The following is a 25,195-nucleotide window of genomic DNA, read 5'->3' on the forward strand; positions in this document are numbered from 1 at the left end:
GAAACCAATTAGAAAGTGAGAAAAGCCTGTAAATTTTGATGTTAAAAGATAAAATTGAAGGTCACTATTGCTGAGAGTAAAATGTGTTTAATGCTTTACAGATGGGTTCTTCAGTTTCTCTTGAAATTAATGTTATAGAAAGGAAAATATATGGGAAAAGTCGCCAATCAATTCTATGGTTAGCTTCCAAGGCCATAATGACTTTGAATATTAATATTTGAAAAACATTTAGTTTCTTGGACATTATCTATTGACAGAAATTAACTCATCATAGATACCAGGATTGAAATTTTATATTTACGTCAGACGCGAGTTTCGTCCACAAAAGACTCATCAGTGACACTCGAATCAAAATGTCATAAATAAACTCAGTATAGAGACCAATAATAAAAGAAGTTATTTTCTGTATCTAGAGAATTCGCCGTTTCAAAATCTACGGTATTATTAATGGTAATAATTCCAAAATAGAACAATAAAAACGTTTAAAACGTGGTAACCTAAATAAATTAACCAATGACGTAACGTCATTTCTAATTTGTTGTATAAACAATGCAAATATATTTTTTTTTAAACCGTCAAAACTACTATTAACATATACTCCTCTGAGCCTCCAGTTTATACCATTATACTGTATGCTTCTCTGTAAACTAGTTTTTAGTTTTTAGAGAATAAAATATCTATCTATATATCTATTATACATAAACATTTTTTTGGTCAATACAGCTGGTACATTATCCCGAGGCCTGAATACACAAACAATCAATCTAATTCATTTTAAAAATTAAGTTAAATTAAATTTATATGTATTGTAATCCAACTCATACAAAAACTAAAACAAAAGCATACGAGTTATTATGTTAACAACATCAATATCTATTGAAGCAGAACATATTTGCATATGAAAAGATTAAACTTTTGATATATGATGTAACAGATATGAACAAATTCAGAACGCAGTATCCAAAAAAAAAACAGTGAGTATTTATTTTTATTCTTTGTATGATTTCTTTTTTCCAGATAAGGTTAACGTTCGTAGTGAAAATGTTGACAATTATAGTGAGAGATAGGAAGGAACAAAGAAATATGTCCATTAATATATTTTGCTTGATTAATAGTTACATAAACAGTTGTTGTAACCATGCTGGTGCTAGTTCATCAGTATAAGGTGTAAGCCGTACCAGAAAGTCACCAGCACATGCACATGCTAGACAACATCCCAACGCGAAAGATGTAAGTATTCTGAATTCCAAAAATTTACATGCATGGGTTCGTTAAAATTTATTAACATCTCAAGAGTTTACTAAGATAGATAGCATCTAATCATCCATCTATATAACCTACGAGAAATGCTTGACGTGTATGACCTGATAAAAAAATATAAACATAAATGCACGGAAAAACAAGTGCAATTGTATAATGGTGATTTTTCAAGGTCAATTTGTTTAACATTTACTTGTTTGCATGAATATCCTTTTTTTTATATATTTTTAGGTTCTTAACCACTTTTATCTTATTGCTCATATTTCATCAACTTAATACAAGAGTTGTGAGTGGCTTGATTTCTGTCCTAGATTGTGTGAGTGCAATGGTCTGGACGAGTCAGGATCACTTTTAATCCCTTGTTCAATACCAAAAATTAACGATCTTGAATTTTCGAAATTTGAGATTAACGGGACTAGTGAACTAAACCTGGATTGTCTTTCTTCAAGGCGTTCTTATTTGAAAGATGAAATGTTTCAACATCTACATTCTTTTTCGACAATCACTATACGGTATTGTCAATTTCACTTTATTACGAAACAAACCCTTCATCATTTTTATGGATTATATAAACTTGAACATTTAACTATTGACGGAGCGACAGATCTTTCAATTCATGAACATTCATTTATATTGACGCCAAAACTTCACACACTGGTAATAGTAAACAGCGGGATGGCTGGCCTGCCTGCCGGTAATGTATGGATTAGAGATAATTAATTTCACTAATAACGCAGTTGATAGCATATCTGATGATAATTATATGATTCCGATGAAATTTAAACGTTTTCGTGATATTATATTAAATTCTAACAGGATCAGGACAATCAATATCACTTTTAGCAGAATGATACCGAATCTGAAATATTTATTAGTGGCAGACAACATGGTTTCGTATATATCACCAAATATTTTCAGAAATTTAACAGACTTAAAATACTTAGACCTTTCAAAAACACAATATCTCTATATTAGAAAAAAGCTTGTTGAAAGACAATATCAGACTTAACATCATTATATTAGGATCAAATCCAATCTCAAATATGCCGGCAGCATTTTTTAGGTCAGCAAAGCATGTTGAAGTATTAGTCCTAGATTCAACGTTTTTAGGTGATTCCATTTGGAGTAAACTTTTCTCCTTATCCAGTCTATTACGTCTCCATGTTGCAAACTGTTCATTAAACTGCATAGCTTCGTCTGTGTTTGGTCAACTTAATCGTCTACGTTATCTAGATCTGTCTTACAACAAATTAGCAGACTTTATAGCTTTACTTTTATCGGTCAAATAATACTCCAAACTCTTTTATTGTCTCACAATAGAACTCCATTTATTGAACCTCAAGGTTTTTTTGGGGCTTGGTTTACTCGAACACTTGATTTTGAATCATAATAATCTCAGTAAGTGGATCCGGCATCTTTTCAGTTTTCACAATCATTATGTTTGCTTTATATTTCTTATAATAGATTAACTCAACTTCCAAATGTTCAAAATTTGAAGAATCTATACGTTATAGAGTTATAGATGCACGTTATAATTAAATTGATAGGCTTGACAGTAACAGTTTTACAGAACTGGATAATCTAGCCAGATTAAATATTTTTGGAAGTAAATGCATATATTTCTAGGAACGTTTTCCGACATACTCCAAAATTACAGCTTTTACAAGCATCTAGCAACAATATCAAAGCTATAGATAGTGCTGTTTTAAAACATTTGTAGTATTTGAAATGGATATTTCTTACACATACAATGTAACAAGCTTAATAATATTTCTAATTTTTCACAGTCAAATGCTTTACAGCAAGTATCATTTTCCAATAACTACTTTAGCGGAACTCGCGGAAAGGCGTTTTCATCTTTGTCAAATTTGCAAATCGTAGATTTGACAAATACTAATATTTCCAATCTGCAACCCGAAAATCGTCATTATTCGCCATTACCAATGCCATAACCTTCAGTGTATGTAATAGGTGATACATTGAATTGTGACTGTCATTTCGAATGGTTAAAGCAATGCTTGAACAGTTGGACAGAATCATGCCAAGGATTACAGACCGCAATGATATGTACTGTTTTGTCAACAACTCTATAAATGCTAGTTCAAAGATCGGTAAGATGCACAATTTGATCGAACTAGATTATCATTATGTAAGCTAGTAACAAATAAAAACAGAACAATGGAAACACATAAGGAAGTTTTTAGCCATAAACAAATAGAGGCGCTTGTTTCGGGGATAACCGTTTTATTCCTTTTAGTCATAATTGCTTCTATCGTTTTCCTCAATCGGACATTGCTACAGGTGCTTATATTTAACAAATTTGGGATACGGTTATTAAACGAAAAACATGATGAAAATAAATTGTACGATGCCTTCATTTCATATAGTCATAAAGATGTAGGATTTGTTGTGCATGAACTTGTTCCAAGACTCGAAAAGAAAGAAGAATATAAATTATGTCTACACTTTCGGGATTTCCAGTTGGCGCATATATAGCAGATACAATCTTTAAATCGGTAGAAGAAAGTTATCGAACGATCATCATAGTCTCAAATAATTTCTTTGAAAGCGAATGGTGTCAATACGAATTTCAAACAGCTCATCACAGTGTTTTAAATGACAGATCAAAGAATATTATTATAATATTGATGGAAATATTATCTTATCCAAACTTGATCCAGAACTCAAACTATACATGAAAACTCGAACGTATTTGAAAAGACAGAATCCTTGGTTTTGGAAAAGTTAATGTTTGTTTGCCAAAAAGAAAAAGATAAACAAAATGAACAAATGAGTCTAAATGAAATAGCAGTTGGAATTAGAAATAATGAGGCAAGTTTTGGCAATTTGCATATGAATATACACATGATACATTTGTAGTTTGATTGATTGTAAAACTTGAATTGAATAGTTTTGATGTCACTGTATGACTGTCTGGGTTTTTTAAGAAGTGGGTGAAGGGGGTTCAGTTGTAATACCTTTCACATCAGAATCTCTATTTTAAACTGAATTGATTAATGAAAATATGAACATATGTATTGTATTGCTGTTCGATTAATTGTTTTCTTTTCTGTATTTATATTTTGCTGAATTTATCTACAAAATAAGTCGTGCTTATCAGTTTTAATAATGAATATTAGAAATAATCCCGACCTATTATCAGATCAAATTATGGGTGAAAAAGAGTAAATGGACATGCCTGATTGTGTAATATGACTATTTGGAACTATTTTTTAGTTATGTTACATCTTTTTAACGTTATACCATGTAACTATGGAAATAAATATCCGGTATCAATTGATCTATGTAAGAGTGGCGAAAGATACCAGAGGGACGGTCAAACTCATGCATTGAAAATAAACTAAAAAATAAAAAGACAAACAGATAAAATAATAGCACACAAGACATAGAAAATTAAAGACTAAGCAACACGAACCCCACCAAAAGCTGGTAGTGATCCCAGATGCTCCGGAAGGGTTAGCAGACCCTATTCCATGTGTGGCATATATATTTCACATCAAGGCGTTTTCACTTACAAAAGTTGCAATAACAAATATATTTCATAATCACCTTTATCTATCTTGATTATCTGAAATAATCGTTTCAAGTATATAACCACTGTTTGTGATACCACTGAACAAAATGTATAATTTATATTAAAATACTTGTCTACTTGTAATTGATCACAAGTGTATTTCAGTTATACGAAGACTTGTGAATTGTTTTTCTTCATCTTGATTTCCCAGGCCAGTTGTTCAATAACATACTAAATATCTTTTAATAATGTAAACAAACAGATACTGTCCGATACTCAACTCATTTATTATAATGTCAAAAACAACAGATACCGTCGACTACTCAACTCATTTATTATAATGTCAAAAACCAAAGATACTGTCCGATACTCAACTCATTTATTATAATGTCAAAAACCACAGAAACCGTTCGATACTCAACTCATTTATTATAATGTCACAAACAATAGAAACCGTCCGATACTGAACTCACTTATTATAATGTCAAAACCAAAGATACTGTCCGATACTCAACTCATTTATAATTATGTCAAAATTCAAAGATGCCGTCCGGTACTAGACTCATTCATTAATTCATACTAAATTAAAGTTTTCTTTCCAATTTTATGCAATGATATCATTTGATAAATAACAGGTTGACAATTTCTAAGTTAACAAACCTTTAACAATGTTTAAGATAGAAATAAACATGTTTTATGGCAAACAAATTTGCAAAAGATGTAACATAAACACAATTGTGTTACAAAGACTCACTTTGAAGTGATTTTATCAGTTATTTGTGAAGGGTCACTCAAAAGCGATTATTAAAACAGTGAAAAATCGAACGCAGGTAAAACGTTCAAATAAAGGTGACATTTTTCTATATTCACTTTGATTGCGTATATATGTAATCCTGTACTCATCCTGTTAATCGGAAATACCTACTCATGTCACATTTAATAAACATCAATTATGACGGAAGGATTACGGCTTGAATCTGTAACAAATCATAAGATGACTCTATATCTTAAATTATTAATTGTATGATAGCATGTTTCAATACGGGATTCACTTGCAAACTAAAAATTTATTCAAAAAAAGAACCTGAGCTACGAACATTGCCATCGTGATCATATTGATAGTATATGAAGCTTTGTTGTGCTTAATAGCGAATACAATTCAACAGAGGAAACTATATACATATATATATGACAATGGGCGACAGCAACCATTAAAAAAAGGTAAAACAGTTAACAATAGAAATGTAAGCGCAATGTTATTTGAAATTATTTCCTTCAATTTCTTTACAATATCACACAAACCCATCAGTTTGGTACAGAACTGTTACCAGTATATGTTTTATTTGTGTTTGTGTGATATTGTATTTACTTATGCTTATGCTTATTTTCTGACCACTTTGATGATAGTTATCAAAAAGTCTCTAAATGCAACTTTTTTGAAAATATTATTGATATATTACAAGTAGTTCCTCTGAAAATTCATACTTAACTGTACATATAAGTTAGACATCTATCTAAACGAGAGGTAAGAGGAACTAGAACGACATTCATTCGGTAAAAAAAGAAAAAGACAAAAAGACAAACGATAGAATACAAAACACAAACATAAAAATAAACGATTGATCAACAAAAATCCAACCAAAATTTTGAAGTGATTTCGTGTGCTTTGGAAGGGTAAGGAGATCTTGCTAAAAAAAATGCGCATTTGTGACAATTACTACAAATGTAAATTAAATAAAGATGAGAATGTGTGGTTGGAAATAGGAATATGATATGTCAATAAAATTGAAAATGAAAAAAGGGAATGTATCAAAGAGACAACAACCCGACCAAAGAGCTGGAAACAGCCATTGACCACCAATGTGTCTTAAACACAGCCAGAATATCCCCGACAAGATATTGGCTTCAGATGGCCACTAAAAGAAAATGTGTACAAATTGAGTGCTAATGGACGTCACACTAAACTCCAAAACATATAAATGAACTCAAATTAAAAAAGAACTTGCAAGACTAAGAAAGGAATATTGGTAGTTGGGAAAAGCTACCTGTTGATTTTTTTTTATATGAAATGTTTTGGAAAACATAACTGGGATGTGAACTGAAGCGTTTTTCAGAAATGTGCCTTTATTTGGCATTTTGATGGCTCTTAATTCCTTTGAATATGTATCTCTCGTTTTGAAATATTTTCATATTCATGCTCAATACAGTTGCATATGTATACGCAGGTTATTGTTAAAAAAAAACACAGAAAGCATCGTCAGATTGTAGAACCGAGAAAATGAATATGTGTATAACAATGATATTTAGAAGGCACTGGCTACGGTTACATGGAAATGTAACAATAATAAAAATATTATTGTTACATTGGAGACTAAATGCCGGAATGCATGGTTGGGTAAGGACCTGTTTAATTACGAATGTAACAATAATTATTGAGGCTACGGTTACATTGCGTTATTGTTACATGAAAAAAAGCAATGTACGATTGGACTAGTAATATGTACTAAATAATAAAAGTTGAGGACATTTATTACATACATTTATAACATACAATTTATTTACTGTAATTTTTTATTTACAATGACAATTTCTACAAATCCAGCAAGTTATTTTTAAAGTCCGACACATTTTTGATGAACTAAATTACGTCCTCCACGGATACGTTTACATACATAATTTCTTAGTATTTAAGTTACAGTTAGCAAACTTTGCTTTTGATTATTAATTTGCGTCAAGTTATAAAGCTGTATGACTTGATATTGTTTCAGTTTCGTTTAAAACGCATCCCAAGTTTTATTTTTTTCACCATAAACAAAATTGGTCCAAAGTATAATGACAGTAATAAGAGTAGGTGTGCAGTTATATATAATTAAATACTTTAAAAAAGTGAAACCATTGAACTATATTTTTTGCCTTTGACCATTAATACGTAGTAAAACTATTCAAGTTGTACACCATTTGTTGAATAATAATATTTTATTATTTATCAGTATTAAATTACAAGTATTGTTTAGTACATATGAAAGAATGAAGCAATACAACTATAGAAGATTTAAGTTTTAAAATCAATCTAGCGTACATTGCTGTTTTTCATGTAACAATAACGTAATGTAACCGTAGCCTCAGTAATTATTGTTACATTTGTAATTAATCGGTTCCTCACCCAACTTTGCATTCCGGCAATTAGTCTCCAATGTAACAATAACATTTTTATTATTGTTACATTTCCATGTAACCGTAGCCAGTGCCTATTTAGAAACCAATATAAAGATTTGTCAATATACATTAGGCAAACAATTAATCAATTTATTTGGTGATTATTTTCAGGAATGAGAAAATGAATAACTGGATTGTATTGCTGTTTATCTATTCAACAAGATCTCATGACTTTAACAACTACAAGGCTTGTCCTCGTCCTTGCGAATGTTATGTTACATACACAGCAGATGAACCTACCGTTCACGTGTTTTGTTCCATAGCGAAACTGAGTAATTTTGATTTTTCTAGATTGGAAACTAATGTGACTAGTGTTCTCCACATCACCTGTGAATCTTTACTACACTCCTACCTACAGGATAGAATATTCCAGCATCTTTATTCATTTAGCGCATTTGAATTGTCGGATTGTTCATTTGATTACATTCATGAGCACGCTTTCTACGGACTACATGTACGTAACCTTCGTGAATTATATATCAATAAGGCAAGAGACCTTTCTATTCATGACAAAGCATTTTTTAATACACCAAACATTCGTAGACTGGTCATAACTAATAGTGGTGTTACACAATTTCCCCCTTTATTTGGATTAAATAAAATACAGTTCATTAATTTTACAAACAATGTTATCAAGGATATATCCAATGACAATTTCATATAATGCGACGAACCACTTAATGATTTGTTTGTATTAATATTGAATAATAACAGAATTCATGGGATTAACGTTACATTTGGCAGATTTACACCAAATCTCAAGTACCTATCAATCGCAGACAATGTGGTCGCAGATATCTCATCTCAGTCTTTGCTAAATTTAACATACCTCGAACTCCTTGACTTAACCGGAAACCAATTGTCTGAACTGTCAAGTAGCTTACTAAAAGACAATGTAAACATCAAAGTCGTTGGATTAGGTCCAAATCCTATTTCACAGATAGATGATGGATTTTTCCATTCAGGAAGAGTAATGGAAGTACTTGTTCTAGGTTCAACGCGAGTTGGAGATTCTATTTGGAACCATCTATACAATTTACCAACTATTCATGAACTTCAGCTTGGAAATTGTTCGCTAACTTATATAAATATTACTGTCATGGGTAGACTTCGACGATTACAACATTTAGATCTTTCTAGAAACAATCTAAGCAAAATTTTTAATTATACTTTCATTAACCATGTGAATTTGGTTACACTTTTACTTTCTCATAATGAGATCAGCTATATTGAATCCCACGCTTTTCAGGGATTGCGATCAATCAATAAATTGGATTTGACTAGTAACCAATTGAAGACTTTACACCCGCTAACGCTAAATTTCATGCCAGACACCACTATGCTGCATATATCTTACAATGAACTGAATCATTTTCCTGGTTTGCACAATTTAACGAAATTATTTGTATTAGATCTACGCCATAATCGGATAAGCAAACTGGACAAAAAGAGTTTTGTGAGACTTCCAAATTTAGCCGGTATTAATCTATCATGGAACAAACTTACTGCTTTACGTAGAAATGTTTTCCAAAATTCTCCAAACTTAGAACTACTTCAAGTATCCAATAACGACATAAAACTCATTGAAGAGGACGCTTTTAAAAACATGTCAAAACTAAAATGGCTACTACTTAAACATAACAGTATGAAAAATATAGCTTATATTTTCACGAATATGCTATCATTACTTCAACTCGACCTGGGCTATAACAAAATAGATGGACCAATCCACGCTGGACACTTTTACAATTCATTTGCGTTACAACAAATAATTTTAAATAATAATCATGTGACCGGTATAATAGGATCAGCCTTTTCTAAATTTCAACATCTAGAAATAGTTGATTTGAAATATAATAATATTTCTTCCTTGCAACCCTACAATATAAAGTTTTCGCCACTTACCATTCCTCCACCAGTGTTCTATTTCCGGGGTAATAGATTTAACTGTGATTGTCATCTAACGTGGATGAGACAATGTCTGAACAGATGGACTGACTCATGCAAAGGATTAGAAATTGATGAATTCGAATTCTTGCTTTGCTACAGTGGATATAAAATAAGAAAATTTTCTCTGATAAAGAATGCTCAACTGAAAAATATGTTGTGTGAGTTTGAAAATCCCTGCGTCGGCATTTGTGATTGTTGTGGATCTTTATCTTGTAATTGTAAAATGTCTTGTCCTACAAACTGTACTTGTCTCATGTCCTTTAATCATCAAAACGGCATTGTAGATTGCAGTAACAAGTTTATAAATAATGTCACAGAACATATACCTCCAATAGCAGAAACATTTTATCTGGATGGGAATAACCTAGTTTATATCAAATCCGCCATTTTCAGTGGACTTCATCAACTAAAAACACTTTATCTTAATAGAAGTGGGATAGAAATAGTTCAACCTAACGCATTTGTTAATCTTACAAAATTAGAAAATCTATACCTCAATGAAAACAGCCTAACATGTGTAGATGTTGAATTATTAAATGGACTGGTTTCATTAAAATGTCTGCAGCTAGAAAACAATAGCATCGCATTCATAGCAGATGACGCATTCAAAGGGATAACAAATATGGAAGTTTTGCGTCTAGCTTACAACAAGCTTGTATCTCTTCCGTATGGTTTTGCAGAGTCTATGGTAACACTAAAGTATCTGACTTTATCCAATAATCCATGGTCATGAGACTGTGACGACTTACATGACTTTAAAGAATTAACATATGAATTAGCTGACGTCATTAATGACCGGCATGACATGTACTGTTTTGTAAATAATACAAAAAATAAAAGTTTTGCTATCGGTTCTAAACAACATGTAGTCTGGTTAGACTTTTGGTCCATTTGCCCGAACCAATCTGTAATATTTCAAAACAGAACAATCGAAAAACACCGAGAGGTTCTAAATTACAGAGAAGTACAAGTACTCACTTCAACGCTCGTTATTCTTGTCCTATTCATAATAATTTTCACGCTTGTGTTTATGAATCGAACGTTAATACAAGTTGTCATATACAATAAATTCGGAATACGATTATTTAGTGTAAAACCCGAGGAGAAAAATTCGTACGATGCCTTTGTTTCGTATAGTCACAAGGATGAAGAATTTGTTGTTCGCGAGCTCGTACAAAGGCTTGAGAACAAAGATGGCTACAAGTTATGTGTCCACTTCCGAGACTTTCCGATTGGTGCGTGTATAGCAGATACAATCATTAAGTCTGTTGAAGATAGTTCTAGAACAATTATGATAGTATCAAACAACTATTTAGACAGTCAATGGTGTCAATATAAATTTCAAACGACTCATCACAGTGTGTTAAGAGATAAATCTCAAAAAATCATTTTAATTCTAATGGAGGAGATTGACCCTGCTAAACTTGACCTGGAACTCAATCTTTATATGAAAACTAAAACATACTTAAAACGTACAGATCCATGGTTTTGGGAAAAGTTAGAGTTTGCTTTGCCAGTTAAAGCAAAAAATAAAATTGAAGATCAACAATTAAATGATTTAAACAAAATACACATTGAATTAAAAGACGAGAAAAACAGAGTTGACATACAGCAGAATGTGTTTTGATGACATATGTAAACACGCTTGTTTGAAGACATTTATTTGAAATTAAAACCAGATAAAATCAATCTAAGAAACGTCGCTTCTGTTACCCTGATGTGTATAAGAGTTTGAGGGGCCTTATTGGATGGAATGTGTAAGTTGTCGAACTACTGTATCACTGGCCTGTCAATACTGAGTGCACTCGACTCCAACCTTAGTTGATTAGGATTGTCAGTTTTCATATCGAAGATCCAGGCTTCCTCTAGTAATAAACACTGATCGCTACGAAATAGAACATAGTGCTGAAAGTGGCGTTAAACAAACAATCAATCAATGAATGTATTGCATTGGAACATCAAGACATGAAGAACTAAAATCCAATTGTAAAATTTATCTGTGTATGTTAAGAGTAGTTGTCGTGTTACTGAATTGACTGTTTATCACTTGCGCATTATTTGTTGTAGTAAGCACATACATGTATATGACAGTTTACATGTACTTCTCAACCAATTATTGTTTTATTTATCAATAAAAACAGGAAGAGGCGGTATGGTTGCCTATGAGACAACTTTCATAATATTTCACTATGATGAAAGCTGATTGAATAAACTTGTAAATTAAAAACAAATAAGGTTACCAATTTTTATTGGATGTCACCTTTTTAGAAGACAATTTCATACAAATATCGTTCTTAGTTCATTTCCTATCTTTGGTGTGAATAAAGCATTTTATAAATATATCTAAATCAAACTCGACATATGGAATATTACAATAGCGTTCTGTTGTTTGCGTAATTATTATCATACTCTTCTCGGCTTTCTCATATGTTGTAATACTACAGTAAAATATGTGTTGGACTATTGTCTAAGCTTTCGAATCAAACAGTGTTTCCTGTATTACACAAAATCTATCAAGCTTTTGAAAACCCATACCAAATTATCAGCGCTTTTGTCAATGTCTATTTTTCATCTCAAATATATAGGGATTTGTTTTACTCGTAGCAATCACTAAGACTTACAACTACACATTCAAATTGTCGCCTTTCATGGAATCTTTTCATGTCGTTCGCACTATGTATGTGCATTAAAGAAAACCTTTTCATGACGTTCGCACTAGGTATATGTGCATTGAGGAATACCTTTTCATCACGTTCGTACTTGGTATGTGAATTGAGGAATACCAGCTACTGGATAGTTTTGAAAATGACAAATTTATATTTACCAAAAAAGATCATCAAAAAGTACAAGAGGGACATTTAAACTCATAAGTTTAAATTAAACAGACAACAGCAGGGCTAAAAACGAAAAAGACTAGCAAACAAACAATAGTGCACAAAACACAACATAGAAAACTTCATACTGAGGAACACAAACCTCATCAAACATTTGGAGTGATATCAGCTGCTCCTGTATTGTAAGAAGATACTGCTTCACATCCGTCGTGTTTTCATGTTAGTATAAACCCGGTAATTAGTTTAATGCAGTAGGTCACATTAAAGAAAAGATGACGGGGATAGTAGAAAAATTGTGTATAGAAAATACCAAATTCAATTATTCGTTTGATATGATGTATGATTTACGTTAACAGAAACCAAACGACACAAATAACTATAACACTAAAAAGAACTATACACAAAACATTGTTGGAAAGAAATAAAGCTAATTCAGACATACGAAAAGGGAGACAACACAGTTAATTCCTAACACAAACAGTGTAAATTCATAGCAATTGATATAATTCGGCTATTGTTTATTAAACTATTCCACAGTTCTATTAGCAAATGGTTAACCATAGGATCCTAATTTAGCATTAACTACATGCACATAACTTTTGATTGGTGATATTAAGTTTTAGATTTTAAAATATTAGATGATTTATCAAATATAAAACCATACCTTTCCGTACACCGTGTTAAATATTGAACTAGAAAATGAATGCATTATTTAGGCAAGAGTAGTTTACTGTTGTTCAATAGTCATAAATCGCTTAAGCGAAAACAAATCCGTATCACAAACCAAAAATGAAGGAAACACCTCTTCTAAAACTTTTGTAAAAGAGAAAACAACGGCACAACAGAAATAGTTATATTCCAATTTTGAAAAAAAATATTTACAATTAATATGATTACACTAAACGGTAACAGTGGTGCTGCACCAAATGCTCTTACAATTTTAAGTGATTTTGATGCGATTTTTTCTAATTTAGAATCTATCACGAAAAAACGTTTTATATAATCAAAACCAAACAACGGTTTCGCGGACCATTATTTGCAGTAAAGATATGCATGCATCATGCATATGCATCATGCATATCTTTAATGCAAAGAATTTACAACTGACGAGAACGAGAAAATGTGAAATGAACATGTAAAAACTAAAATGACAAAAAAACCGAAAGTCCCTTATCAAATGGCAAAATCAAAAGTTTAAACACATCAAATTACTGCACAGCAACTTTCTTATTCCTGACTTTGTACAGACATTTTTCTGTCTAGTTTTCGTAAAATCGCTGAAATCTTTTATTGTAAGCAACCCGTATACATACATATAAATATAAAGCAGGATCTAAAAAATGTCTACAAGATTTCAAAATTGCGATTTACTTTTTTCAAATAGTCATTAAATGATAAAAGTCCATCATAACCTTCAATGCACTTTAAAATGTTTTTCTATTTATAAATTCATTTGTTTACATTGCAACAATAGAAAATCCCTAATGTATTTATTCTTTAGTTTCGTGTTTTGTTTTCAGATCGCCTTCTTTCTTGCATTTAATCGTAATGGTCAATAAATATTCGCTTTAATTTCTCTCTAAGGAATTAGAAAAGCAATAAAACCGTAAACCCGTAAGCTATCATGTTTCTGAGTTGTCTGGGGCTAAATATATCGTTTATACGTCGAAGACGGCACTTAGCGTTGATATAGTAATACTTCTTACTGTTTGTTGATGAATGAGTCGAAATCGATCGGTTTCGGTCAATTCAAGAAAATCGTGAATAAACATAGCTATTCTCCAAATTAGTCTAAGAGTATATATTATTCGTTTTACTACCAGCAAATGTTGATATGAATAGCAGTTCGTATATGTCAATGACAAAACAATCGAACAACACAAGTTAAATCTCCTAAGACATCTAAAGATAAAAATGTGGTTTGAAAAATAAACAAGATATACGAAGGTGTAAACGCTCAGAAAATAAATTATTAAAAATAAGTTATGAATAAATTAAACTGACATTATCAAATATATCAACCAATGAATAAAAATGTAGCTTCATATATTGTATTTTGATTCATTAGTGATTTAAAATATGTTTGGCTTCATATTTTTTGTTGACTGTCAATGTCTGAAATGTCCGAATGAATTTACAAATTGTTAATGTCTCAAATAACTTAGAGTGCTAGAACAGCTGTTGTGTTCATTTTTTCCCCTTAATGCTCTCATTTTCAATAATCAATAGTTCACTGCTGGCATTTCTCTTTTAACAATTCATGAAATTAGAATGATTAAGACCAGCAACACCTTGAAGTTAATAATTATTAGGACTTAAGTTAACTTAATGGTACATAAATCAATTTCATTTGGTATTCCTTACTACTCTATATAAACTTTTAAAAAATTAATAAAATTGTAGGGTTATTTTTCTTTTTTTATTCTATTTTTCCTTTTTTTTTAATCGACTCACTGTATAGTTGTTCGTCTGTCGACGCAAACTATACGAGCATCAGCAAGTGAACTGCGTGTTGATCTGCATTTACCACCCGTCTTACGATTTCGAAGTCGTTTTGTCACTTTGAGTGTGTTGATGTTTTTAAGCCTGTCAATCGCCATAAATGTTCATTCCATAAGTTTAGACATACAGAAAATAGCTATAACCAAACGAATGCATTTGTATAATATATATTTGTATTAAGTCTCAAAACAAATCTTGCCTGAATTCTGAAAAAATACAATCTTTCTCAGAATCTAACTCGTAAACACTAACAGTGTTGGCAGTATTGAATTAAATTTCTTGAATGATGATTAAATCAATACTACACGGAAGTGGTATAATACAAATTACAAAATGCTTTTAACTGTACGTCTTGGGTATCAAAGATTCACAGATTTCGGTGACAAGTTGATGAAAGAAGTCTATTTGTAAAGATGTATGAAGGACATATCAGATGAAACAACAATTGTTTACAAAACATGGACTTTTTCTCCAATTTGATATTCAATATGTTTGATATGTAATTTCTCTTTCCCCATTATACTTCTATATAAGAATTGAACTACTGAATCATTAGCATGTAAACACTGATGTTGTGAGTTTCAATCCCGAACGTTGCATCACGGTCGATTCCAATCATTATTGACAAGGATAGTCAGTTTTCCTACTGAAGATCGGTGGTTCTCTTAGGGCACTCCGGTTTCCTTCACCATGAAAACCGGACCGCCAAGTATATTAGTGCTAAAAATGGCGTTTAACACTAGTCAATCAATCAATTAATCAATCAATCAATCTATCTATCTATCAATAGAAAATAAGTAGATGAGGTAGAATTCACAATAAGACAACTATCCATCAGAGTTAAATTGTAGTTAATTGTTTTCGAAATATATTTGATCTACAATAAATATCATAATTGACCATTATGACGCTCAATTCCATTCATCAGTTAGCAAAAAAGCATAATCAATTTGTCCCTTCCGGACCCCAAAAGATGTACCTCTTTAATTAGTTTTTGAATCATCCCATGATATACATGTATGCTTATTTTACTTTACTTTTTCAAGGTGCAATGTGTGTTTTTACATCAATGTACTTCCGTCGTGATATTGATGAAATATTTTCACTGGACGATAGCTACTGATTCATATACATCAATGTGTACCGTGCATGAAAATATATGTTACAGTAATATGAATTTTTAAAGCAATATGACATGGGCTTTACGTTTCTTCTATCTTCTAAATTTAAGTGTACTAGTATTTGTAAAATGGTCCGCTTTATATTTGTTCCGGCGTTATATTAAGATCTGATTTATTAGAATAAAATCATCTAAACGCAATCCAATTAATCAAATTATGTTTGGTCGCAAGTGAAGCTCTATGAGGAATATTAGCTATATGTTTTGCAGGAGATTATAATAAAGAAATTATAAAGCTTCGCATGAAAACTGGAGATTTGTGATAAAGCCGGTTGTCGCTTATTATATTTTCTTGTATTTGGAAATTAACAACGATGTGACAGAACATTTATGTATCGTTTGTTATTACTTTGTATTTAATGTAATACTAAGATAAAGCTATCATAGTGCTTCAAATGAGGGTCTGAATGTTGTTTACGGAATAGATAATAATGGGCCTATACTACAAAAAAATGGGATAACAAATAAAAGTGAAAAGACGAAAAGAGAATAAATGCTTGCTGAAATATAACGAGTAGTTAATAAGGTTAAAAAAAAGCTAGAGAAAAAGAATTGATGAACCCTCATCCAGATCCTAATAAACTATATATTATTCATTTAACATTAGTTTAAGAGATGTTTATCCATCTGCATATTTATTTCAGATCAAGGTTAAAAACGTTTTTCACTCAATGATATTTTTTTCAAATAGTTCATTAGTTAAACAATGACCATGATTTACATGTGCACATCATCTGTTCCTAATTTAAACTGATATCAGATCCTTAAGTACAAAAAAGGCCTAAACTTGTTCCCTGTCTTTTTCTCCTGGCTTTTAACTGAGACTAAAATACCCGTATGTTGCGAGGAAGGGAACCAGCCTGGGAAGAGCATAAAACAATGCTTCACTGTCACAGGATTGGTATTATTTGCATGAGGTTGTTACAACCTTAGTTTTACTATAACAGTAACAAAATCATATTACTTGCTGGACGTTTGTAAATACTTTGACTGTTGGTACATGTACTTGCAAGCATTTACTTGGTTATACTATGAAGGTCGGGAGTAAATGGTTTATTCAACGTATAGCAATATAACTCATTCTATTATTACTACAAACAAGAACTTCAACAAAAATAAATTAAAATCAAGATGAAATAACAATATAATTATCATAACCAAAAAAGTTAATTAAGAGATGCAACTTTTTAAAAAACAACTATTAAATATAGAAACATGCAACAGATTGTAAGAGTTATTTCATATGTTTGCATTTGTCTCTAACCTATATAATAATTTTTGGAAGTCTTTACAATTATTAAACTGATTAAAACTTTTTGTCAATATGAAACCACCATTTTTTATATTAATTTTCATACAATCATACAATATGAAAATATTGACCCAAGCTCACCAATGTCAATTTAAAGTGAGAAAATTTTGGGTATATTTTTATAGGCATGTATACTTTTTATTAATAAATTTTAAAGCATGTGTAAATATTTTACGGAGATGAAAACAAACTGAACGTAATTATATTTTATTGTTAAAGTTGTTAATTTTTATTCCTAGTAAGAAATTCAATCATTTTAAATTTATTTTCTCTGGGGTTTATTCGTTCCTGTTGCATAACCTGTCTCGATTTATGGTACAATGTCCTGCATAAAAGACATCACTACAATATTGAAATGTAGTTTCAAAAATGATTAACGAACTGTTATTTAAACAAACGACCATTAACATTTACTGACAGATACTACATTATTGAAATTAATTTTTTATCTCCCATTTTTAAATGATTGATTAAGAAATAGAAGTTATTTATATCTCATATTGTAGTTCGTTGCAAACATTTAAATACATAAAAATCAATAATTACCTATTTTCATACCATGGTCTAGTGCTTATCTATTGACAAGTATACATATTAAATAACACGTTTAGTAATGGCGGATGATACGTTAGAACGGGGGGAAAATCAAGACGTTGGTACATCTCCTAAACAACTTCGGTGTAGATTTCATGAAACGGAAGAATACACGATATTTTGCAAAGATTGTAAGGACTTTATGTGTTTAAAATGCATCGGTCAGTTACACCAAAAACACGAACTGAGTCAAGTGCAGGATGCCGATCAAGCTATTCGGACAGTTATGTGTGGCTTGTTGCTTGAAAACAAATATACAGAATATCTCAATTCACTGAGTGATAAGGTTTCGGATAAAGAGAAAGAACTTGTAAAAGACGAGGAAAGTCTTGCACGTGAAAAAAGATCTAGTGTAGCTAAAATGAAACAAAACATTGATCTCGCAGAGAAAAATTCATTGTCAGAGTTACGTAATGCATTCGGAAGCTATCAAACATCTTTACAAGATCAAAAAACAAAAATCAAAAATTTACAAACTGAAATCGCTAATTTAGACGTTGATAAGCTTCCCGAATATAACCTGAGTCATGTTATTTATAGTTTGTCTGAATTGAAGTCATGCTTATCTACTTGTGACAAAATAATAAATCATCCAAAATCAGGTTTTCAACCAATTATGAAGTTTTCAATTGGAAAAATAATTCAAACGTCATGTGAAAAAAGTGACTCTTTCGAATTACCATTGTCAATATCCTCGAATATATCAACACAAATAGATTTTTTCCAAGATTCAGATACTGAATGGTTTGATGCTGAAGACAGAGAGGATGATAATGTAGAAGAAAGCTCATCAGATGAAATTACAGATGAATATCCGATGAAGTTCCAAATGAAACAAGATATAAAACTTATTTCGAAAATAGTTCCAATATCTGAAAAAGATGCTTGATAATTTCAAACCGGAAGTTGCTTAAAATTGTCGATCACTTCTTGCAAGAAAATGTATACGCAGAGTATGTTGATGATATGGTTGTTTTAAAAGATGGTTGTGTCTTGGTTCTCTGTGTCTTTAAAACATTGATCATGAAACTCCTTCCAAATAGACGACTAGTAAGATTTGCAGACGTTGGTTATAATCCATATTGCATTTGCATAAGAGATGATATAGTAGTAATATACATGTGGAACCAACTTGATTATACTAGCCAAAACCATGTTATTTGGATGAACACAGATGGAATAGTAACTAAGCGCTCGTGTTTTATTAGAAATAAGTGGATGTGCCATGTTCCGTACAACATTTAGATGCAGGTGTGTGTGTCTTATATAGTGTCAACAATAAATCTAACTTGCATTATATAGAGCTATTAGATGCAAAATCTAATGAATGTAACAAGCTTTCTGGATTTATGGTATAAATGGATATAGTCCAGATAAAAACTTTGAATGTAAAGGAATGTGCATCGATGAATCTGGTAACGCATTGGTATCCGACTATCGTCACCATAGTGTGTATGTACTTGACAAAGAGTTGAAGTACAAGAAAAGATTGTTCGATGCAAGAAACGGACTGGACAAGCCAACGGCTATCGGTTTGTTTTATAACCATCTGTGGGTTGCCGACGAGAATCAAATTTTCATTTTCAAGTATGAATGTGCAGGAAATATTTGAGCTTGATTGGATCAAATTTAACAATGAAATATATCAACTTGAGCGTGCTCTAATTGGATGTATTGGTGTATATTATAGCTATTTATATATTTATTTAATGAATGGCTATTATTCATTTTTAATTTATTGAACCACGAAGCGGATTATATAAAATGTGAAAAGTAAAAAATTAATTTTATGGTTCAATAAATTCAAAATAAATTCTTGCCATTCAGTATAAATAAATATCTATCAAAATTAAGGCTCAAAGAACTTTTAGATTATTTATATAAACAATAACAACATTACACATATGTTGGCGTATGAATACACAACGTCAGAGTGGGCGTTCGCCATAAAAATTGACAACATTGAAAATTAGAGTAAAACTTTTAACCAAAAGACAGTAAATACACCAAATTTATGTATTTATGAAAAACTGCAGAGTATTTATATCTAAATTATAAATTGTAATCTTGAAAATTATTTTGAAAGGAAAAAATTTCAAAATTTTCAATTTTCCTAATTAAAATTACGGTTGCTACGGTTAAACTACACGCTCAAACCCAAATATTTGTAAGCTGAGGATTATACATTTTATAGTACTGACACATTTGAACAGCTATATGACAAAAAATACTAGTACTTGAAAAAAAAGTACATCCATGTAAGGTCAACTTTACCTGAGGAAGTTGAAAACTTTGTTTCCTTAAAATTTCAAAATTGATTAACGGACAAATTAAGAAAATATTAATCCGCTACCTTCAATTTTTTGTTAATAGTTGTCCCTCAATTGGATTTAGTGTTGACTTTAAACAACATCATATTGTCTTCTCTAAGTGTCGAATACACTTTGAAATTACTTATGATATATCAATGTCAAACGTTAGGAATTCTTTATTATTTCTAGTGCTCAATATATTTTTTTTATAATACTGCTTCGCTTAAAGACATGTTGAATTAATTCAAGACAAAACTGGTTCAAGTGTCTTTTTTTATTATTTAACTGGGACATCTACTTATATACAGAGAAATTTATTTATATGTGTGAAAGTGTAAACAGACATTTGCTTTCTATTTCAGTAGATCAAGCAATCTGAAATTGCTTTTAGTTACGCGGTTTCATAATGCTATTTAGAATGCCTTTTTCAGTTTCGGAGAATTTTTTTGATGTGATCAATTAAGCTGAGATGTTTTAAATATTCTTGTTCATGGTGTTATTCCCCTTACACCATCTTCCAATGTAACATTGTGTGATATTATTGTGCTATCTTTACTATTTTCCGATGTGTGTTCGCAATATTCGCACATTAAAGTTGTTTTAAATTTACAGTTTATATATATGCATGTCTTTCATTTGATATATCAATTGTACATATATTTATTATATAAGAGGTGTATTCTGCATCAGTTAACAAACTGGTTTAGTATTGTCCTGTATTCTGTTTAGAAAGATAAGGTTATAAATTGTGTATACGAGGGTAATTATCTTATTATATAACTTTAAAGAAGCATTGCACCCGTCTTTATTACTTTTGTCAAAAAGCCAATGAAATTGATTATTTATCATGTTTACAAAATTTCAAGACTTTGTTTGCAATTTAATTCATCCTTCATTTTCTATAATCTGCATTTGAATTAAGTATTGATATCGAAAGTATCCTAAATTTATCAATAATTGAATCATTCTTAAACTACTCTACCAATTGAAACTCCCTAATCTAGCTCTACACCATTATTTTGATGCTGACAAACTTTTGTGAACTTTGATTCTCATATGTCTTGAACATACAAAATAAAAAAAAATATAAATCTTTTATTATGCGCACTGGCGTCCTGTTCACATTTCATTAAAAATTGAAGGAGATTTTCAATGAGTAAGCAAACAAATAAAAAAAGCCATTAGCCATAGAGGTCAGCATTTTTTTTTTTCTCTTAGAATAGACTGGTGTCTATTATATTCTTAATCGATGGAAAATGTTCATATCAACTTCGTTTATGTTGCATGATGGTCTTGAAGTATAGAATTTAGATACTGATGTTTTTACACACCCAGCCATTGTTTTACATTGTATTTTACTATGGCATTTTTTTTTTGTATTTTTGTCTGTCATATTTGCCCATGTTAATTGTCTATGTTCCAGACCATATCAGTATTTGGACCGTACGCGTACGGTCCGGACCGTATACGTATACTCGTACGGTCCGACCATACGCTAACGGTCGGACCGTATGAGTATACGCGTATGGTCCAGTACGAGCTGACCATACATGTTATTAGATCATATGGGTTAAATTTTAAAAAAATAACATTAATCACAATCTTTATTTTCAGATTTACTAATTTTATATTATTACAATACCACGGATAAAATGAACAAATGAACAATTGAAATTAAATATTTGTTTAATTGTATATCTTGATCCTAATTTTGGTACTCTCAACCAATGTTAAACTTGCTACCACAAGTAACGTACTAATATTTTTTACATTTACATTTTTGCAGTTCGTGTATGTTCCTTAGCAAAAATATTTTTTGGTAAAGTTGCTAAATGTTCTAAAACAATGATCCTCTCACATTATATTTACTTCCGATATTTTCAATTTTAGTGATCATAATTCAATTATTTTACTGAGTGATCGACATGTTAAATACAAGAGATTAACAGATTCAATTAGCGTGAATTTTTTAAATCATTAAAATATATAGTTGTTTTTTTTCAATTACAATTAAACTTTTTTATATCTATTTGAGAGTTAAGTTATATTGATCTGTTATATGGATCTAATTAAGTTTGACAACTTCTTAATATTAGTCAGACCGTATGCGTACGGTCCAAATACTCATTCGGTCTGGAACATCTATATATTGTCTATATGCCATTTTGTTTTTCTTTGTTGATACAGTTGTTTGTTACTATAGTGATTAAAACTAAAACGCAAGTTAAATGCTGTACATTTTTTTTACCTATTATATCTGTTTTGTTTGCTCACACATTGTCAATATAATTGAATAATATGCTGCGACTGTCACCCAGTAAACAATCCAACGTTGACATTACGTTGTGACAACGTAATACTATCGTTGTGACAACGTAGTAAAATTACGTTGGTACAACGTAATTTTGTGAACTCCAAGGCACGTGCTGACAACCATCCACACAACGTTGGCACAACGTAATTTGTGACGTAATTTATTACTATCATAAAACGTTGTAACAACGTCACAGCACAACTATAAATGTCCCTTGTCCTCATTTAATCGATAGAATCAATGCAATTCCATTGAAGAAGTATGTAAACAGGGTCTTTATTTTTTCTCTTGACCCGTTTTAAGTTGTAAATTTTTCTATGTGGGAAAGATGGACAGATATGTACTCTATTTCCAAACTGCCAGCTGTATATGAAATTGTCAAAAAGTTTTGGTTTTTTTTTTATCTTTTTGGCAAGTTTCAGTGTGAAATGTATAAATATCTAGTTTTTCCAAAAAATAGTTGTTTAAGGTTTATAAAGTATTAAGTTTTTAACTTTTGCAATACTGAAGTACAAGAATTACACATTTACATTTAACAAATGCAACTTTTCTCTCTTTTAACACATAATACTTTTCAAAAAAAGGAGATTGTGTATGATGGGCAATAAGACAACCCTCTATCCTAAAATCAAATATTGATGATGTTAGCAATTATAGGTACATGTACAGCCTTCAACATGACATCTTGGTACATGCTTCAAATTCTGAATGTTTAGTGTTTCAGTGGCCTAGAATATAGATTTCACTATGATGGCGGACATTCTAGAATGTAGGTTTCACTTTGACGACGGAAAACCATTTTTAATGAATTATTCAGAACTACAACAAACTACCACATTTACCTTTATATTTACTGAAAATTCATTCAGCTGGATTCACTACACAATTACAAGCTAGGAAAATTGGCCCAAAATCTGACTGTCTAATTTATAAATATATATATTCTACACAATTCATACACACTTCTAAAAATATCCCAAAATGAAGTAAATACCTGAAATTCAATTCAACTAACTATTGCTTTTTTCCATTGACCAACTAGAGATAATATAAAAAAGAAGATGTGGTATGATTGCCAATGAGACAACTGTCCACAAGAGACCAAAATGATAGACCCATCCAAAAATTCAGTCTTCTTTTTTCTTACAATGTACATGTAGCTACTTGAACCAATAAAAAAAATAATAGTTTGTTTCTGAATTTTTAATTTTTATTCCAAATTTTAGTCTTGTGTTGGTTGTATACATTGTACATGTCATTCCAAATGTTTGTTTTCTGCCCTATAATCAGCTGGGCAATTTGCGCAATGCCAATTGTTTCTGCATACATGTAGTTGATATTGATAATCTTTTCTACTCTAGCTCAGTCAATATAGTACACTGGATATGTAGGATGGCTTGTTTCGAAGCTAAGACATTTTCACATATATGTGGTTAAATTTTCGGAATACGAAGTGCGATTTTTTTTTTCACACAACAATTTCTTTGAAAATTTAATACTTTGAATACATTAAAAAACTCCATAGTTTTACATATTTATACTATATGATCCTCTTCTTTCCAGATCAACACAAATGGTAAAGCTCAGTCACTTTTTAAAAATGAAAAATGTTCAATATCACTACAGAGAGAATTTTTGTTTACACACAACTTTTGTGTTCCTCATTTGATGGCGCATAAGTTCCTCATTTGGAGGCGCATTAGGAATATTGACCCAGCTGGTCTTGTGTTGGTTTCAGATCTCTGAAAAAAAATCATAAATTATAAAATACAAAAAAATAAATTGATCCCAACTTATGAATTACAGCAGTTCTTAAAAATTATCCTGTGTTTAAACATAATCAATATTTTTTCTATTGCTGGTCCTATAATAAACTGCAGATTCATAATTATTTTGTGTTTTTACTGAGATGTTTGTATCTTTGCCAATTATACACATTTTGATGATGTATGTTAGAAATTTAACACAATTTCAACAGTATATAATTATTCATAACTTATGATTAACCTTTGTTCTTATTTAAAAAATAAATTTGTTGTTAAATTGAACATGTGTTAATAAAATTATGTCTGTCCCAGAAAATACTATGTCCGCCCCTAAGCCCTTTAAAAAAAAATCCCAGCACCGACAGAATTAAAAATTAATAAGAACAACACTCCCTTTGGCTTTGCATTTTGGTATTTCAT

The 25,195-nt window shown here is 30.8% G+C and overlaps 3 protein-coding genes across 4 annotated transcripts; all 3 read left to right on the forward strand.

Moving 5' to 3' along the window:
* Window positions 1-1,112: 1,112 nt before the first annotated feature.
* LOC139491595 (toll-like receptor Tollo) lies at window positions 1,113-11,568 on the forward strand. 2 transcript variants are annotated; one of them, XM_071279355.1, is made up of 2 exons: window positions 1,113-1,230; window positions 8,123-10,820. In XM_071279355.1, exon 2 carries the CDS (start codon window positions 8,985-8,987, stop codon window positions 10,692-10,694), a length of 1,710 nt encoding a protein of 569 aa, XP_071135456.1. In that variant the 5' UTR covers window positions 1,113-1,230; window positions 8,123-8,984; the 3' UTR covers window positions 10,695-10,820. The 2 variants fall into 2 exon arrangements, with proteins under 2 accessions (XP_071135456.1, XP_071135457.1); XM_071279356.1 differs by lacking the exon at window positions 1,113-1,230 and adding an exon at window positions 5,737-6,016 and having other exon boundaries at window positions 8,123-11,568.
* Window positions 1,864-3,319, forward strand: LOC139492869 (platelet glycoprotein V-like). Its single transcript, XM_071281021.1, has 2 exons — window positions 1,864-2,266; window positions 2,988-3,319. Exons 1-2 carry the CDS (start codon window positions 1,958-1,960, stop codon window positions 3,210-3,212), a joined length of 534 nt encoding a protein of 177 aa, XP_071137122.1. The 5' UTR covers window positions 1,864-1,957; the 3' UTR covers window positions 3,213-3,319.
* Window positions 11,569-18,402: 6,834 nt separating the features above from the next.
* Window positions 18,403-19,272, forward strand: LOC139492870 (RING finger domain and kelch repeat-containing protein DDB_G0271372-like). The gene has a single exon (XM_071281022.1). It carries the CDS (start codon window positions 18,403-18,405, stop codon window positions 19,270-19,272), a length of 870 nt encoding a protein of 289 aa, XP_071137123.1.
* The last annotated feature ends 5,923 nt before the right edge of the window (window positions 19,273-25,195 follow it).

Source organism: Mytilus edulis, chromosome 10 (genome assembly GCF_963676685.1).
Source record: "Mytilus edulis chromosome 10, xbMytEdul2.2, whole genome shotgun sequence".
Lineage (NCBI taxonomy): Eukaryota > Metazoa > Mollusca > Bivalvia > Mytilida > Mytilidae > Mytilus > Mytilus edulis.